The sequence below is a fragment of the Lampetra fluviatilis genome, chromosome 3 (assembly GCF_964198595.1).
Source record: "Lampetra fluviatilis chromosome 3, kcLamFluv1.1, whole genome shotgun sequence".
NCBI lineage: Eukaryota > Metazoa > Chordata > Hyperoartia > Petromyzontiformes > Petromyzontidae > Lampetra > Lampetra fluviatilis.
The window spans coordinates 2,930,266-2,949,046 of record NC_136277.1 but is presented as its reverse complement, the minus strand read 5'-3'; the positions used below and the strand labels follow the sequence as shown (position 1 = coordinate 2,949,046).

Below are 18,781 nucleotides of genomic sequence, written 5' to 3'. Positions count from 1 at the left end.
CCACAGGTACTCACCACCACAGGTACTCACCACAGGTACTCACCACCACAGGTACTCACCACAAGTACCCACCACCACAGGTACTCACCACCACAGGCATTCATCACAGGTACTCACCACCACAGGTACTCACCACCACAGGTACTCACCACAAGTACTCACCACCAAAGGTACTCACCACAGGTACTCACAACCACAGGTACTCCACCACCACAGGTACTCACCACAGGTATTCACCACCACAGATACTACCAACAGGTACTCACCACCACAGGTATTCAGCACCACAGGTATTCAACACCACAGGTACTCATCACCACAGGTACTCAACACAGGTACTCACCACCACAGGTACTCACCACAAGTACTCACCACCACAGGTACTCCACCACCACAGGTACTCACCACAGGTACTAACCACCGCAGGTACTCAACACAGGTACTCACCACCACAGGTACTCATCACAGGTACTCACCACCACAGGTGCTTGCCACCACAAGTACTGACTATAGGTACTCACCACCACAGATACTCATCACAGGTACTCACCACCACAAGTACTTACCACCACAGCTACTCACCAACACAAGGTACTCACCACCACAGGTACTCACCACAGGTACTCACCACCACAGGTACTCACCACAAGTACCCACCACCACAGGTACTCACCACCACAGGCATTCATCACAGGTACTCACCACCACAGGTACTCCACCACCACAGGTACTCACCACAGGTATTCACCACCACAGATACTTCCAACAGGTACTCACCACCACAGGTATTCAGCACCACAGGTACTCACCACCACAGGTACTCAACACAGGTGCTCACCACCACAGGTACTCACCACCACAGGTACTCCACCACCACAGGTACTCACCACAGTTATTCACGACCACAGATACTCACAACAGGCACTCACCACCACAGATACTCACCACAGGTATTCACCACCACAGGTACTCATCACAGGTACTCACCACCGCAGGTTCTCACCACCACAAGTACTCATCACAGGTACTCACCACCACAGGTACTCACCACCACAAGTACTCACCACCACAGGTACTCACCACCACAAGTACTCACCACCACAGATACTCACCACAGGTATTCAGCACCAAAGGTACTCACCACAGCTACTCCCCACAGGTACTCACCACCACAGGTATTCACCACTACAGGTACTCATCACAGGTACTCACCACCACAGGTGCTCACCACAGTTACTCACCACCACAGATACCACCACAAGTACTCATCACAGGTACTCACCACCACAGGTACTCACCACAGGTACTCACCACCGCAGGTACTCAACACAGGTACTCACCACCACCGGCACTCATCACAGGTACTCACCACCACAGGTACTTGCCACCACAGGTACTGACTATAGGTACTCACCACCACAGATACTCATCACAGGTACTCACCACCACATGTACTCACCACAGGTATTCCGCACCACAGGTACTCACCAGCACAGGTACTCACCAGCACAGATACTCCACCACCACAGGTACTCACCACCACAGGTACTCACCACAGGTATTCAGCACCACAGGTACTCACCACCACAGGTACTCAACACAGGTACTCACCACAAGTACTCACCACCACAAGTATTCACCACCACAGGCACTCACCACCACAAGTACTCATCACAGGTACTCACCACCACAGGTACTCACCACAAGTACTCAACACCAAAGGTACTCACCACAGGTACTCACCACCACAGGTACTCCATCACCACAGGTACTCACCACAGGTATTCACCACCACAGATACTCACAACAGGTACTCACCACCACAGGTATTCACCACCACAGGTACTCACCACAAGTACTCAACACCAAAGGTACTCACCACAGGTACTCACCACCACAGGAACTCCACCACCACAGGTACTCACCACAGGTACTAACCACCGCAGGTACTCAACACAGGTATTCACCACCACAGATACTCACAACAGGCACTCACCACCACACGTACTCACCACAGGTATTCAGCACCAAAAGTACTCACCACAGCTACTCCCCACAGGTACTCACCACCACAGGTATTCACCACCACAGGCACTCATCACAGGTACTCACCACCACAGATACTCACCACAGGTACTCACCACCACAGGTATTCACCACCACAGTTACTCATCACAGGTACTCACCACCGCAGGTACTCACCACAGGTTCTCACCACCAAAGGTACTCACCACAGCTACTCCCCACAGGTACTCACCACCACAGGTATTCACCACCACAGGCACTCATCACAGGTACTCACCACCACAGATACTCACCACAGGTACTCACCACCACAAGTACTCACCACCACAGCTACTCACCAACACAAGGTACTCACCACAACAGGTACTCATCACAGGTACTCACCACCACAGGTACTCACCACCACAGGTACTCACCACAGGTACTCACCACCACAGGTACTCACCACAAGTACCCACCACCACAGGTACTCACCACCACAGGCATTCATCAAAGGTACTCACCACCACAGGTACTCACCACCACAGGTACTCACCACAAGTACTCACCACCAAAGGTACTCACCACAGGTACTCACAACCACAGGTACTCCACCACCACAGGTACTCACCACAGGTATTCACCACCACAGATACTTCCAACAGGTACTCACCACCACAGGTATTCAGCACCACAGGTATTCAGCACCACAGGTACTCACCACCACAGGTACTCAACACAGGTGCTCACCACCACAGGTACTCACCACCACAGGTACTCCACCACCACAGGTACTCACCAGTTATTCACCACCACAGATACTCACAACAGGCACTCACCACCACAGATACTCACCACAGGTATTCACCACCACAAGTACTCACCACCACAGGTACTCACCACCACAAGTACTCACCACCACAGATACTCACCACAGGTATTCAGCACCAAAGGTACTCACCACAGCTACTCCCCAAAGGTACTCACCACCACAGGTATTCACCACCACAGGTACTCATCACAGGTACTCACCACCACAGGTACTCACCACCACAGGTGCTCACCACAGTTACTCACCACCACAGATACCACCACAAGTACTCATCACAGGTACTCACCACCACAGGTACTCACCACAGGTACTCACCACCGCAGGTACTCAACACAGGTACTCACCACCACCGGCACTCATCACAGGTACTCACCACCACAGGTGCTCACCACAGTTACTCACCACCACAGATACCACCACAAGTACTCATCACAGGTACTCACCACCACAGGTACTCACCACCACAGATACTCACCCCAAGTACTCACCACCACGGGTACTCACCACCACAGGTACTCCACCACCACACGTACTCACCACAGGTATTCACCACCACAGATACTCACCACCACAGGTACTCACCACAGGTACTCACCACCACAAGTACTCATCACAGGTACTCACCACCACAGGTACTCACCACCACAGATACTCATCACAGGTACTCACTACCACAGGTTCTCACCACAGTTATTCAGCACCAAAGGTACTCACCACAAATACTCACCACAAGTACTCACTACAAGTACTCATCACCACAGGTACTCACCACAGCTACTCACTAGCACAGGTACTCACCACCACAGGTACTGACTAAAAGGTACTCACCACCACAGATACTCATCACAGGTACTCACCACCACAGGTTCTCACCAGTTATTCAGCACCAAAGGTACTCACCACAAGTACTCACAACAAGTACTCACCGCAATACTCATCACCACAGGTACTCACCACAGCTACTCACCAGCACAGGTACTCCACCACCACAGGTACTCACCGCAGGTACTCACCACCACAAGGTACTCACCACAGGTACTCACCACCACAGGTACTCACCACAAGTACCCACCACCACAGGTACTCACCACCACAGGCATTCATCAAAGGTACTCACCACCACAGGTACTCACCACCACAGGTACTCACCACAAGTACTCACCACCAAAGGTACTCACCACAGGTACTCACAACCACAGGTACTCCACCACCACAGGTACTCACCACAGGTATTCACCACCACAGATACTTCCAACAGGTACTCACCACCACAGGTATTCAGCACCACAGGTATTCAGCACCACAGGTACTCACCACCACAGGTACTCAACACAGGTGCTCACCACCACAGGTACTCACCACCACAGGTACTCCACCACCACAGGTACTCACCAGTTATTCACCACCACAGATACTCACAACAGGCACTCACCACCACAGATACTCACCACAGGTATTCACCACCACAAGTACTCACCACCACAGGTACTCACCACCACAAGTACTCACCACCACAGATACTCACCACAGGTATTCAGCACCAAAGGTACTCACCACAGCTACTCCCCAAAGGTACTCACCACCACAGGTATTCACCACCACAGGTACTCATCACAGGTACTCACCACCACAGGTACTCACCACCACAGGTGCTCACCACAGTTACTCACCACCACAGATACCACCACAAGTACTCATCACAGGTACTCACCACCACAGGTACTCACCACAGGTACTCACCACCGCAGGTACTCAACACAGGTACTCACCACCACCGGCACTCATCACAGGTACTCACCACCACAGGTGCTCACCACAGTTACTCACCACCACAGATACCACCACAAGTACTCATCACAGGTACTCACCACCACAGGTACTCACCACCACAGATACTCACCCCAAGTACTCACCACCACGGGTACTCACCACCACAGGTACTCCACCACCACACGTACTCACCACAGGTATTCACCACCACAGATACTCACCACCACAGGTACTCACCACAGGTACTCACCACCACAAGTACTCATCACAGGTACTCACCACCACAGGTACTCACCACCACAGATACTCATCACAGGTACTCACTACCACAGGTTCTCACCACAGTTATTCAGCACCAAAGGTACTCACCACAAATACTCACCACAAGTACTCACTACAAGTACTCATCACCACAGGTACTCACCACAGCTACTCACTAGCACAGGTACTCACCACCACAGGTACTGACTAAAAGGTACTCACCACCACAGATACTCATCACAGGTACTCACCACCACAGGTTCTCACCAGTTATTCAGCACCAAAGGTACTCACCACAAGTACTCACAACAAGTACTCACCGCAATACTCATCACCACAGGTACTCACCACAGCTACTCACCAGCACAGGTACTCCACCACCACAGGTACTCACCACAGGTATTCACCACCACAGATACTCACAACAGGTACTCACCACCACAGGTACTCACCACAGGTATTCAGCACCACAGGTACTCATCACCACAGGTACTCAACACAGGTACTCACCACCACAGGTACTCACCACAAGTACTCACCACCACAGATACTCATCACAGGTACTCACCACCACAAGTACTCACCCCCACAGCTACTCACCAACACAAGGTACTCACCACAACAGGTACTCATCACAGGTACTCACCACCACAGGTACTCACCACCACAGGTACTCACCACAGGTACTCACCACCACAGGTACTCACCACAAGTACCCACCACCACAGGTACTCACCACCACAGGCATTCATCACAGGTACTCACCACCACAGGTACTCACCACCACAGGTACTCACCACAAGTACTCACCACCAAAGGTACTCACCACAGGTACTCACAACCACAGGTACTCCACCACCACAGGTACTCACCACAGGTATTCACCACCACAGATACTTCCAACAGGTACTCACCACCACAGGTATTTAGCACCACAGGTATTCAGCACCACAGGTACTCACCACCACAGGTACTCAACACAGGTGCTCACCACCACAGGTACTCCACCACCACAGATACTCACCACAGGTATTCACCACCACAGATACTCACCACAGGTACTCACCACCACAGGTACTCCACCACCACAGGTACTCACCACAGTTATTCACCACCACAAATACTCACAACAGGCACTCACCACCACAGATACTCACCACAGGTATTCAGCACCAAAGGTATTCACCACCACAGGTACTCATCACAGGTACTCACCACCGCAGGTTCTCACCACCACAAGTACTCATCACAGGTGCTCACCACCACAGGTACTCACCACCACAAGTACTCACCACCACAGGTACTCACCACCACAAGTACTCACCACCACAGATACTCACCACAGGTATTCAGCACCAAAGGTATTCACCACCACAGGTACTCATCACAGGTACTCACCACCACAGGTGCTCACCACAGTTACTCACCACCACAGATACCACCACAAGTACTCATCACAGGTACTCACCACCACAGGTACTCACCACAGGTACTCACCACCACCGGCACTCATCACAGGTACTCACCACCACAGGTACTTGCCACCACAGGTACTGACTATAGGTACTCACCACCACAGATACTCATCACAGGTACTCACCAGCACAGGTACTCACCAGCACAGATACTCCACCACCACAGGTACTCACCACCACAGGTACTCACCACAGGTATTCAGCACCACAGGTACTCACCACCACAGGTACTCAACACAGGTACTCACCACCACAGGTACTCACCACTGGTACTCACCACCACAAGTACTCCACCACCACAGGTACTCACCACAGGTACTCACCACCACAGGTACTCATCACAGGTACTCACCATCACAGGTACTCTCCACCACAGGTACTCACCACAGGTATTCACCACCACAGATACTCACAACAGGTTATCACCACCACAAGTACTCACCACAGGTATTCAGCACCACAGGTACTCACCACCACAGGTACTCATCACAGGTACTCACCACCACAGGTACTCACCACCACAGGTACTGACTACAAGGTACTCACCACCACAGACACTCATCACAGGTACTCACCACCACAGGTTCTCACCAGTTATTCAGCACCAAAGGTACTCACCACAGGTACTCACCACCGCAGGTATTCAACACAGGTACTCACCACCACAGGCACTCATCACAGGTACTCACCACCACATGTACTCACCACAGGTATTCCGCACCACAGGTACTCATCACAGGTACTCACCACCACAGGTACTCACCACCACAGGTACTCATCACAGGTACTCACCACCACAGGTACTCACCACCACAGGTACTCATCACAGGTACTCACCAGCACAGGTACTCACCACCACAGATACTCCACCACCACAGGTACTCACCACCACAGGTACTCACCACCGCAGGTACTCACCACCACAAGGTACTCACCACAGGTACTCACCACCACAGGTACTCACCACCACAGGTATTCAGCACCACAGGTACTCACCACCACATGTACTCAACACAGGTGCTCACCACCACAGGTACTCACCACAGGTACTCACCACCACAGGTACTCACCACCACAGGTACTCCACCACCACAGGTACTCACCACCACAGGTACTCACCACAGGTACTCACCACCACAGGTACTCACCACAAGTACCCACCACCACAGGTACTCACCACCACAGGCATTCATCACAGGTACTCACCACCACAGGTACTCACCACCACAGGTACTCACCACAAGTACTCACCACCAAAGGTACTCACCACAGGTACTCACAACCACAGGTACTCCACCACCACAGGTACTCACCACAGGTATTCACCACCACAGATACTTCCAACAGGTACTCACCACCACAGGTATTTAGCACCACAGGTATTCAGCACCACAGGTACTCACCACCACAGGTACTCAACACAGGTGCTCACCACCACAGGTACTCACCACCACAGGTACTCCACCACCACAGATACTCACCACAGGTATTCACCACCACAGATACTCACCACAGGTACTCACCACCACAGGTACTCCACCACCACAGGTACTCACCACAGTTATTCACCACCACAGATACTCACCACAGGTATTCAGCACCAAAGGTATTCACCACCACAGGTACTCATCACAGGTACTCACCACCGCAGGTTCTCACCACCACAAGTACTCATCACAGGTGCTCACCACCACAGGTACTCACCACCACAAGTACTCACCACCACAGGTACTCACCACCACAAGTACTCACCACCACAGATACTCACCACAGGTATTCAGCACCAAAGGTACTCACCACAGCTACTCCCCACAGGTATTCACCACCACAGGCAGTCACCACCACAGGTACTCATCACAGGTACTCACCACCACAGGTGCTCACCACAGTTACTCACCACCACAGATACCACCACAAGTACTCATCACAGGTACTCACCACCACAGGTACTCACCACAGGTACTCACCACCACCGGCACTCATCACAGGTACTCACCACCACAGGTACTTGCCACCACAGGTACTGACTATAGGTACTCACCACCACAGATACTCATCACAGGTACTCACCAGCACAGGTACTCACCAGCACAGATACTCCACCACCACAGGTACTCACCACCACAGGTACTCACCACAGGTATTCAGCACCACAGGTACTCACCACCACAGGTACTCAACACAGGTACTCACCACCACAGGTACTCACCACTGGTACTCACCACCACAAGTACTCCACCACCACAGGTACTCACCACAGGTACTAACCACCACAGGTACTCAACACAGTTACTCACCACCACAGGTACTCATCACAGGTACTCACCATCACAGGTACTCTCCACCACAGGTACTCACCACAGGTATTCACCACCACAGATACTCACAACAGGTTATCACCACCACAAGTACTCACCACAGGTATTCAGCACCACAGGTACTCATCACAGGTACTCACCACCACAGGTACTCACCACCACAGGCACTCATCACAGGTACTCACCACCACATGTACTCACCACAGGTATTCCGCACCACAGGTACTCATCACAGGTACTCACCACCACAGGTACTCACCACCACAGGTACTCATCACAGGTACTCACCACCACAGGTACTCACCACCACAGGTACTCATCACAGGTACTCACCAGCACAGGTACTCACCACCACAGATACTCCACCACCACAGGTACTCACCACCACAGGTACTCACCACCGCAGGTACTCACCACCACAAGGTACTCACCACAGGTACTCACCACCACAGGTACTCACCACCACAGGTACTCAACACAGTTACTCACCACCACAGGTACTCATCACAGGTACTCACCATCACAGGTACTCTCCACCACAGGTACTCACCACAGGTATTCACCACCACAGATACTCACAACAGGTTATCACCACCACAAGTACTCACCACAGGTATTCAGCACCACAGGTACTCACCACCACAGGTACTCATCACAGGTACTCACCACCACAGGTACTCACCACCACAGGTACTGACTACAAGGTACTCACCACCACAGACACTCATCACAGGTACTCACCACCACAGGTTCTCACCAGTTATTCAGCACCAAAGGTACTCACCACAGGTACTCACCACCGCAGGTATTCAACACAGGTACTCACCACCACAGGCACTCATCACAGGTACTCACCACCACATGTACTCACCACAGGTATTCCGCACCACAGGTACTCATCACAGGTACTCACCACCACAGGTACTCACCACCACAGGTACTCATCACAGGTACTCACCACCACAGGTACTCACCACCACAGGTACTCATCACAGGTACTCACCAGCACAGGTACTCACCACCACAGATACTCCACCACCACAGGTACTCACCACCACAGGTACTCACCACCGCAGGTACTCACCACCACAAGGTACTCACCACAGGTACTCACCACCACAGGTACTCACCACCACAGGTATTCAGCACCACAGGTACTCACCACCACATGTACTCAACACAGGTGCTCACCACCACAGGTACTCACCACAGGTACTCACCACCACAGGTACTCACCACCACAGGTACTCCACCACCACAGGTACTCACCACAGGTATTCACCACCACAGGTACTCACCACCACAGGTACTCAACACAGGTGCTCACCACCACAGGTACTCACCACAGGTACTCACCACCACAGGTATTCACCACCACAGATACTCACAACAGGCACTCACCACCACAGGTACTCACCACAGGTATTCAGCACCAAAGGTACTCACCACAGCTACTCCCCACAAGTACTCACCACCACAGGTATTCACCACCACAGGTACTCATCACAGGTACTCACCACCACAGGTTCTCACTACCAAAAGGTACTCACCACCACAAGTGCTCATCACCGGTACTCACCACCACAGGTGCTCACCACAGTTACTCACCACCACAGATACCATCACAAGTACTCATCACAGGTACTCACCACCACAGGTACTCACCACCACAAGTACTCACCACAGGTACTCCACCACCACAGGTACTCACCACAGGCATTCACCACCACAGATACTCACAACAGGTTATCACCACCACAAGTACTCACCACAGGTATTCAGCACCACAGGTACTCACCACCACAGGTACTCACCACAGGTACTCACCACCACAAAGGCGGAATCCCGATGGCCCAGACAACACACACCAACAAACAATTGAACAATTGAGCAGCCCAGACAAACCACACCAAAACCGACAATTGGGCAGTCTAGACAAAAAAACGCCAACAGAACAACAATTGAGCAGCCCAGACAAACCACACCAAAACCGACAATTGGGCAGTCTTAGACAAAACACGCCAACATAACACAATTGAGCGATGAGGGCTGGAGGCCGACGGCAGCGTTCCCACAGGCCATCAACAGAGCGCACGCCTCCCCATGTGGCACGAATCGCCAGGGCAGGCACCGCGCCAGCTGGTGACAGGCCCCGGGAGAGCTGCAGCAGCCCAGCCAGGCGCGCGCCGGCCCGAGCGGCGGCTCCTGCTGCCCATGCCGCGGCAAGATGCAGAGCCGCGGCGTCGGCATGGCAACGCCCAGGCACCGCGATGCACGGGGCCGCGGCGACACCCGCAGCGCACCCCGCCAGCGCGGCGATGCACGGAACCACGGCGGCACCCTCGGCAACTCCCGTGGTGCGGCGAGGTGCGGAGCCCCGGACGTACCTGGGGTTCCCCCGGCGGGCGCAGCATGGTGCGGAGCTGTTGCGTCGCCGACGGCAGACCCCGCGCGCGCGGCGTGGCGCGAAGTCGCGGCGGCACCCACGGTGGACAACGGCGTCGCGGTTGCCATGGCAGCCATGGCGCCGACGTGCGGCGTCGCATGAACAATGGCCGCCGCTCGCTGCGTCGCAGCCGTAGCAGCGGCCGCATACGGCTCCCGAGCCAACATGGCGGCCGCGGATTACGTGGCAGCCAACATGGCGGCCATTTCCGGTGGAGTGGCCGCCGGGAAAACGGCGGCGGTTTCAACAATGGCGGTTGACGGTTGCTCCCGTCCCGCGTGCGGGCCTGTTGGCTGCGTCCGCGCCTCCACCTCGGCCAACTTGACGGTCAGCTGCCCCACCGCCTGGGGGAGACACGGGGGAGACACGAAGAGACACGGGGGGACACTGGGAGACACGGGGGAGACACGGGGGAGGCACGGGGAGACACTGAGAGACAATGAGAGACACGGGGGAGACACTGAGAGACACGGGGGAGACATGAAGAGACACGGGGAGACACGGGGGAGGCACGGGGAGACACTGAGAGACACTGAGAGACACAGAGAGACACGGGGGAGACACGGGGGAGACATGGGGGAGACACTGAGAGACACGGGGGAGACATGAAGAGACACGGGGGGACACTGGGAGACACGGGGGAGACACGGGGGAGGCACGGGGAGACACTGAGAGACAATGAGAGACACGGGGGAGACACTGAGAGACACGGGGGAGACATGAAGAGACACGGGGAGACACGGGGGAGGCACGGGGAGACACTGAGAGACACTGAGAGACACAGAGAGACACGGGGGAGACACGGGGGAGACATGGGGGAGACACTGAGAGACACGGGGGAGACATGAAGAGACACGGGGAGACACGGGGGAGGCACGGGGAGACACTGAGAGACACGGGGGAGACACTGAGAGACACGGGGGAGCCACGGGGAGAAACGGGGGAGTCACGGGGAGACACTGAGAGACACGGGGGAGACATGAAGAGACACGGGGAGACACGGGGGAGGCACGGGGAGACACTGAGAGACACTGAGAGACACGGGGGAGACACTGAGAGACACGGGGTAGACACAGGGGAGACACGAAGAGACACGGGGAGACACTGAGAGACAATGAGAGACACGGGGGAGACACTGAGAGACACGGGGGAGCCAACGGGAGAAACGGGGGAGTCACGGGGAGACACTGAGAGACACGGGGGAGACATGAAGAGACACGGGGAGACACGGGGGAGGCACGGGGAGACACTGAGAGACACTGAGAGACACGGGGGAGACACGGGGGAGACATGGGGGAGACACTGAGAGACACGGGGGAGACATGAAGAGACACGGGGGAGACACTGAGAGACACGGGGGAGACACGAAGAGACATGGGCCTACCTCCGGGCCTTCTTCCGGGCCTTCTTCCGGGCCTTCTTCCGGGCCTTCTTCCGGGCCACTTCCAGGCCACTTCCGGGCCTACTTCCGGGCCTACTTCCGGGCCTACTTCCGGGCCTTCTTCCGGGCCTACTTCCGGGCCTTCTTCCGGGCCTTCTTCCGGGCCTTCTTCCGGGCCTTCCTCCGGGCCTTCCTCCGGGCCTACCTCCGGGCCTACCTCCGGGCCTTCTTCCGGGCCTTCTTCTGGGCCTTCTACCGGGCCTTCCGGGCCTTCTTCCGGGCCTTCTTCCGGGCCTTCTTCCGGGCCTTCTTCCAGGCCTACTTCCGGGCCTTCTTCCGGGCCTTCCTCCGGGCCTTCCTCCGGGCCTTCTTACGGGCCTTCTTCCGGGCCTTCTTCCGGGCCTTCTTCCGGGCCTTCTTCCGGGCCTTCTTCCGGGCCTTCTTCCGGGGCCTTCTTCCGGGGCCTTCTTCCGGGCCTTCTTCCGGGCCTTCTTCCGGGGCCTTCTTCCGGGGCCTTCTTCCGGGCCTTTATCCGGGGCCTTCTTCCGGGGCCTTCTTCCGGGCCTTCTTCCGGGCCTTCTTCCGGGGCCTTCTTCCGGGGCCTTCTTCCGGGCCTTCTTCCGGGGCCTTCTTCCGGGGCCTTCTTCCGGGCCTTCTTCCGGGGCCTTCTTCCGGGGCCTTCTTCTGGGCCTTCTTCTGGGCCTTCTTCCGGGCCTTCTTCCGGGCCTTCTTCTGGGCCTTCTTCCGGGCCTTCTTCCGGGCCTTCTTCCGGGCCTTCTTCCGGGGCCTTCTTCCGGGGCCTTCTTCCGGGCCTTCTTCTGGGCCTTCTTCCGGGCCTTCTTCCTGGCCTTCCGGGCCTTCTTCCGGGGCCTTCTTCCGGGGCCTTCCTCTGGGCCTTCTTCCGGGGCCTTCTTCCGGGGCCTTCTTCCGGGCCTTCTTCTGGGCCTTCTTCCGGGCCTTCTTCCGGGCCTTCTTCCGGGGTCTTCTTCCGGGGCCTTCTTCCGGGCCTTCTTCCGGGGCCTTCTTCCGGGGCCTTCTTCCGGGCCTTCTTCCGGGCCCACTTCCAGGCCCACTTCCGGGCCTTCTTCCGGGCCTTCTTCCGGGCATTCTTCTGGGGCCTTCTTCCGGGCCTTCTTCCGGACCTTCTTCCGGGCCTTTTTCCGGGCCTTTTTCTGGGCCTTCTTCCGGGCCTTCTTCTGGGTCTTCCTCCGGGCCTTCCTCCGGGCCTTCCTCCGGGCCTTCTTCCGGGCCTTCCTCTGGGCCTTCCTCCGGGCCTTCCTCCGGGCCTTCTTCCGGGCCTTCTTCCGGGCCTTCTTCCGGGCATTCTTCCGGGCCTTCTTCCGGGCCTTCTTCCGGGCCTTCTTCCGGGGCCTTCTTCCGGGGCCTTCTTCCAGGGCCTTCTTCCGGGGCCTTCTTCCGGGGCCTTCTTCCGGGGCCTTCTTCCGGGGCCTTCTTCCGGGGCCTTCTTCCGGGCCTTCTTCCGGGCCTTCTTCCGGGCCTTCTTCCGGGCCTTCTTCCGGGCGTTCTTCCGGGCCTTCTTCTGGGCCTACTCCCGGGCCTACTCCCGGGCCTTCTTCCGGGCCTTCTTCCGGGCCTTCTTCCGGGCCTTCTTCCGGGCCTTCCTCCGGGCCTTCCTCTGGGCCTTCTCCCGGGCCTTCTTCTGGGCCTTCTTCCGGGCCTTCTTCCGGGCCTTCTTCCGGGGCCTTCTTCCGGGGCCTTCTTCCGGGCCTTCTTCCGGGCCTACTTGCGGGCCTTCTTCCGGGCCTTCTTCCGGGCCTTCTTCCGGGGCCTTCTTCCGGGGCCTTCTTCCGGGCCTTCTTCCGGGGCCTTCTTCCGGGGCCTTCTTCCGGGCCTTCTTCCGGGCCTTCTTCCGGGGCCTTCTTCCGGGCCTTCTTCCGGGCCTTCTTCCGGGGCCTTCTTCCGGGGCCTTCTTCCGGGGCCTTCTTCCGGGCCTTTATCCGGGGCCTTCTTCCGGGGCCTTCTTCCGGGCCTTCTTCCGGGGCCTTCTTCCGGGCCTTCTTCCGGGCCTTCTTCCGGGCCTTCTTCCGGGGCCTTCTTCCGGGGCCTTCTTCCGGGCCTTTATCCGGGGCCTTCTTCCGGGGCCTTCTTCCGGGCCTTCTTCCGGGCCTTCTTCTGGGGCCTTCTTCCGGGGCCTTCTTCCGGGCCTTCTTCCGGGGCCTTCTTCCGGGGCCTTCTTCCGGGCCTTCTTCCGGGGCCTTCTTCCGGGGCCTTCTTCCGGGCCTTCTTCCGGGCCTTCTTCCGGGCCTTTTTCCGGGCCTTCTTCCGGGCCTTCTTCTGGGCCTTCTTCCGGGCCTTCTTCCGGGCCTTCTTCCGGGGCCTTCTTCCGGGGCCTTCTTCCGGGCCTTCTTCTGGGCCTTCTTCCAGGCTTTCTTCCTGGCCTTCCGGGCCTTCTTCCGGGGCCTTCTTCCGGGGCCTTCCTCCGGGCCTTCTTCCGGGGCCTTCTTCCGGGGCCTTCTTCCGGGCCTTCTTCTGGGCCTTCTTCCGGGCCTTCTTCCGGGCCTTCTTCCGGGCCTTCTTCCGGGGTCTTCTTCCGGGCCTTCTTCCGGGGCCTTCTTCCAGGCCCACTTCCGGGCCTTCTTCCGGGCATTCTTCTGGGGCCTTCTTCCGGGCATTCTTCCGGACCTTCTTCCGGGCCTTTTTCTGGGCCTTCTCCTGGGCCTTCTTCTGGGCCTTCCTCCGGGCCTTCCTCCGGGCCTTCTTCCGGGCCTTCTTCCGGGCCTTCTTCCGGGCCTTCTTCCGGGCCTTCTTCCGGGCATTCTTCCGGGGCCTTCTTCCGGGCCTTCTTCCGGGGTCTTCTTCCGGGGCCTTCTTCCGGGCCTTTTTCCGGGGCCTTCTTCCGGGGCCTTCTTCCGGGCCTTCTTCCGGGCCCACTTCCAGGCCCACTTCCGGGCCCACTTCCGGGCCTTCTTCCGGGCCTTCTTCCGGGCATTCTTCTGGGGCCTTCTTCCGGGCCTTCTTCCGGACCTTCTTCCGGGCCTTTTTCTGGGCCTTCTTCCGGGCCTTTTTCTGGGCCTTCCTCCGGGCCTTCCTCCGGGCCTTCCTCCGGGCCTTCTTCCGGGCCTTCCTCCGGGCCTTCCTCCGGGCCTTCCTCCGGGCCTTCTTCCGGGCCTTCTTCCGGGCCTTCTTCCGGGCATTCTTCCGGGCCTTCTTCCGGGGCCTTCTTCCGGGGCCTTCCTCCGGGCCTTCTTCCGGGGCCTTCTTCCGGGGCCTTCTTCCGGGCCTTCTTCTGGGCCTTCTTCCGGGCCTTCTTCCGGGCCTTCTTCCGGGCCTTCTTCCGGGGTCTTCTTCCGGGGCCTTCTTCCGGGCCTTCTTCCGGGGCCTTCTTCCAGGCCCACTTCCGGGCCTTCTTCCGGGCATTCTTCTGGGGCCTTCTTCCGGGCCTTCTTCCGGACCTTCTTCCGGGCCTTTTTCTGGGCCTTCTCCTGGGCCTTCTTCTGGGCCTTCCTCCGGGCCTTCCTCCGGGCCTTCTTCCGGGCCTTCTTCCGGGCCTTCTTCCGGGCATTCTTCCGGGGCCTTCTTCCGGGCCTTCTTCCGGGGTCTTCTTCCGGGGCCTTCTTCCGGGCCTTCTTCCGGGGCCTTCTTCCGGGGCCTTCTTCCGGGCCTTCTTCCGGGCCCACTTCCAGGCCCACTTCCGGGCCCACTTCCGGGCCTTCTTCCGGGCCTTCTTCCGGGCATTCTTCTGGGGCCTTCTTCCGGGCCTTCTTCCGGACCTTCCGGGCCTTTTTCTGGGCCTTCTTCCGGGCCTTTTTCTGGGCCTTCCTCCGGGCCTTCCTCCGGGCCTTCCTCCGGGCCTTCTTCCGGGCCTTCCTCCGGGCCTTCCTCCGGGCCTTCCTCCGGGCCTTCTTCCGGGCCTTCTTCCGGGCATTCTTCCGGGCCTTCTTCCGGGCATTCTTCCGGGCCTTCTTCCGGGCCTTCTTCCGGGCCTTCTTCCGGGGCCTTCTTCCGGGGCCTTCTTCCGGGGCCTTCTTCCGGGGCCTTCTTCCGGGGCCTTCTTCCGGGGCCTTCTTCCGGGCCTTCTTCCGGGCCTTCTTCCGGGCCTTCTTCCGGGCGTTCTTCCGGGCCTTCTTCTGGGCCTACTCCCGGGCCTACTCCCGGGCCTTCTTCCGGGCCTTCTTCCGGGCCTTCTTCCGGGCCTTCTTCCGGGCCTTCCTTTGGGCCTTCCTCTGGGCCTTCTCCCGGGCCTTCTTCTGGGCCTTCTTCCGGGCCTTCTTCCGGGCCTTCTTCCGGGGCCTTCTTCCGGGGCCTTCTTCCGGGGCCTTCTTCCGGGCCTACTTGCGGGCCTTCTTCCGGGCCTTTTTCCGGGCCTTCTTCCGGGGCCTTCTTCCGGGGCCTTCTTCCGGGCCTTCTTCCGGGGCCTTCTTCCGGGGCCTTCTTCCGGGCCTTCTTCCGGGCCTTATTCCGGGGTCTTCTTCCGGGCCTTCTTCCGGGCCTTCTTCCGGGGCCTTCTTCCGGGGCCTTCTTCCGGGGCTTTCTTCCGGGCCTTCTTCCGGGCCTTCTTCCGGGGCCTTCTTCCGGGGCCTTCTTCCGGGCCTTTATCCGGGGCCTTCTTTCGGGGCCTTCTTCCGGGCCTTCTTCCGGGCCTTCTTCCGGGGCCTTCTTCCGGGGCCTTCTTCCGGGCCTTCTTCCGGGGCCTTCTTCCGGGGCCTTCTTCCGGGCCTTCTTCCGGGCCTTCTTCTGGGCCTTCTTCCGGGCCTTCTTCCGGGCCTTCTTCCGGGCCTTCTTCTGGGCCTTCTTCCGGGCCTTCTTCCGGGCCTTCTTCCGGGGCCTTCTTCCGGGCCTTCTTCTGGGCCTTCTTCCGGGCCTTCTTCCTGGCCTTCCGGGCCTTCTTCCGGGGCCTTCTTCCGGGGCCTTCCTCCGGGCCTTCTTCCGGGGCCTTCTTCCGGGGCCTTCTTCCGGGCCTTCTTCTGGGCCTTCTTCCGGGCCTTCTTCCGGGCCTTCTTCCGGGCCTTCTTCCGGGGTCTTCTTCCGGGGCCTTCTTCCGGGCCTTCTTCCGGGGCCTTCTTCCGGGGCCTTCTTCCGGGCCTTCTTCCGGGCCCACTTCCAGGCCCACTTCCGGGCCTTCTTCCGGGCCTTCTTCCGGGCATTCTTCTGGGGCCTTCTTCCGGGCCTTCTTCCGGACCTTCTTCCGGGCCTTTTTCTGGGCCTTCTTCCGGGCCTTCTTCTGGGCCTTCCTCCGGGCCTTCCTCCGGGCCTTCCTCCGGGCCTTCTTTCGGGCCTTCCTCCGGGCCTTTCTCCGGGCCTTCTTCCGGGCCTTCTTCCGGGCCTTCTTCCGGGCCTTCTTCCGGGCATTCTTCCGGGCCTTCTTCCGGGCCTTCTTCCGGGCCTTCTTCCGGGGCCTTCTTCCGGGGCCTTCTTCCGGGGCCTTCTTCCGGGGCCTTCTTCCGGGGCCTTCTTCCGGGGCCTTCTTCCGGGCCTTCTTCCGGGCCTTCTTCCGGGCCTTCTTCCGGGCCTTCTTCTGGGCCTACTCCCGGGCCTACTCCCGAGCCTTCTTCCGGGCCTTCTTCCGGGCCTTCTTCCGGGCCTTCTTCTGGGCCTTCCTTTGGGCCTTCCTCTGGGCCTTCTCCCGGGCCTTCTTCTGGGCCTTCTTCTGGGCCTTCTTCCGGGCCTTCTTCCGGGGCCTTCTTCCGGGGCCTTCTTCCGGGGCCTTCTTCCGGGCCTTCTTCCGGGCCTTCTTGCGGGCCTTCTTCCGGGCCTTCTTCCGGGCCTTCTTCCGGGGCCTTCTTCCGGGGCCTTCTTCCGGGCCTTCTTCCGGGGCCTTCTTCCGGGGCCTTCTTCCGGGCCTTCTTCTAGGCCTTCTTCCGGGGCCTTCTTCCGGGCCTTCTTCCGGGCCTTCTTCCGGGCCTTCTTCTGGGCCTTCTTCCGGGCCTTCTTCCGGGCCTTCTTCCGGGGCCTTCCGGGGCCTTCTTCCGGGGCCTTCTTCCGGGCCTTCTTCCGGGCCTTCTTCTGGGCCTTCTTCCGGGCCTTCTTCCGGGGCCTTCTTCCGGGGCCTTCTTCCGGGCCTTCTTCCGGGCCTTCTTCCGGGGCCTTCTTCCGGGGCCTTCTTCCGGGGCCTTCTTCCGGGCCTTCTTCCAGGGCCTTCTTCCGGGGCCTTCTTCCGGGCCTTCTTCCGGGGCCTTCTTCCGGGGCCTTCTTCCGGGCCTTTTTCCGGGCCTTTTTCCGGGGCCTTCTTCCGGGCCTTCTTCTGGGGCCTTCTTCCGGGGCCTTCTTCCGGGCCTTCTTCCGGGCCTTCTTCCGGGCCTTCTTCCAGGCCTTCTTCTGGGCCTTCTTCCGGGC

General features: G+C 58.4%; 1 protein-coding gene across 3 annotated transcripts in view; it reads right to left on the bottom strand.

Moving 5' to 3' along the window:
- Window positions 1-18,781, bottom strand: part of AGXT2 (alanine--glyoxylate aminotransferase 2) — a 223,534-nt gene that overhangs the window by 125,072 nt on the left and 79,681 nt on the right. The window contains exon 2 of one of the 3 annotated variants that reach the window (XM_078881642.1): window positions 11,048-11,450. In XM_078881642.1, coding sequence (XP_078737768.1) covers window positions 11,048-11,273 — 226 coding nt within the window. In that variant the 5' untranslated portion in view covers window positions 11,274-11,450. Of the gene's footprint in view, window positions 1-11,047; window positions 11,494-18,781 lie in introns of those variants that run through there. The other 2 variants (XM_078881648.1, XM_078881656.1) reach the window with 2 other exon arrangements.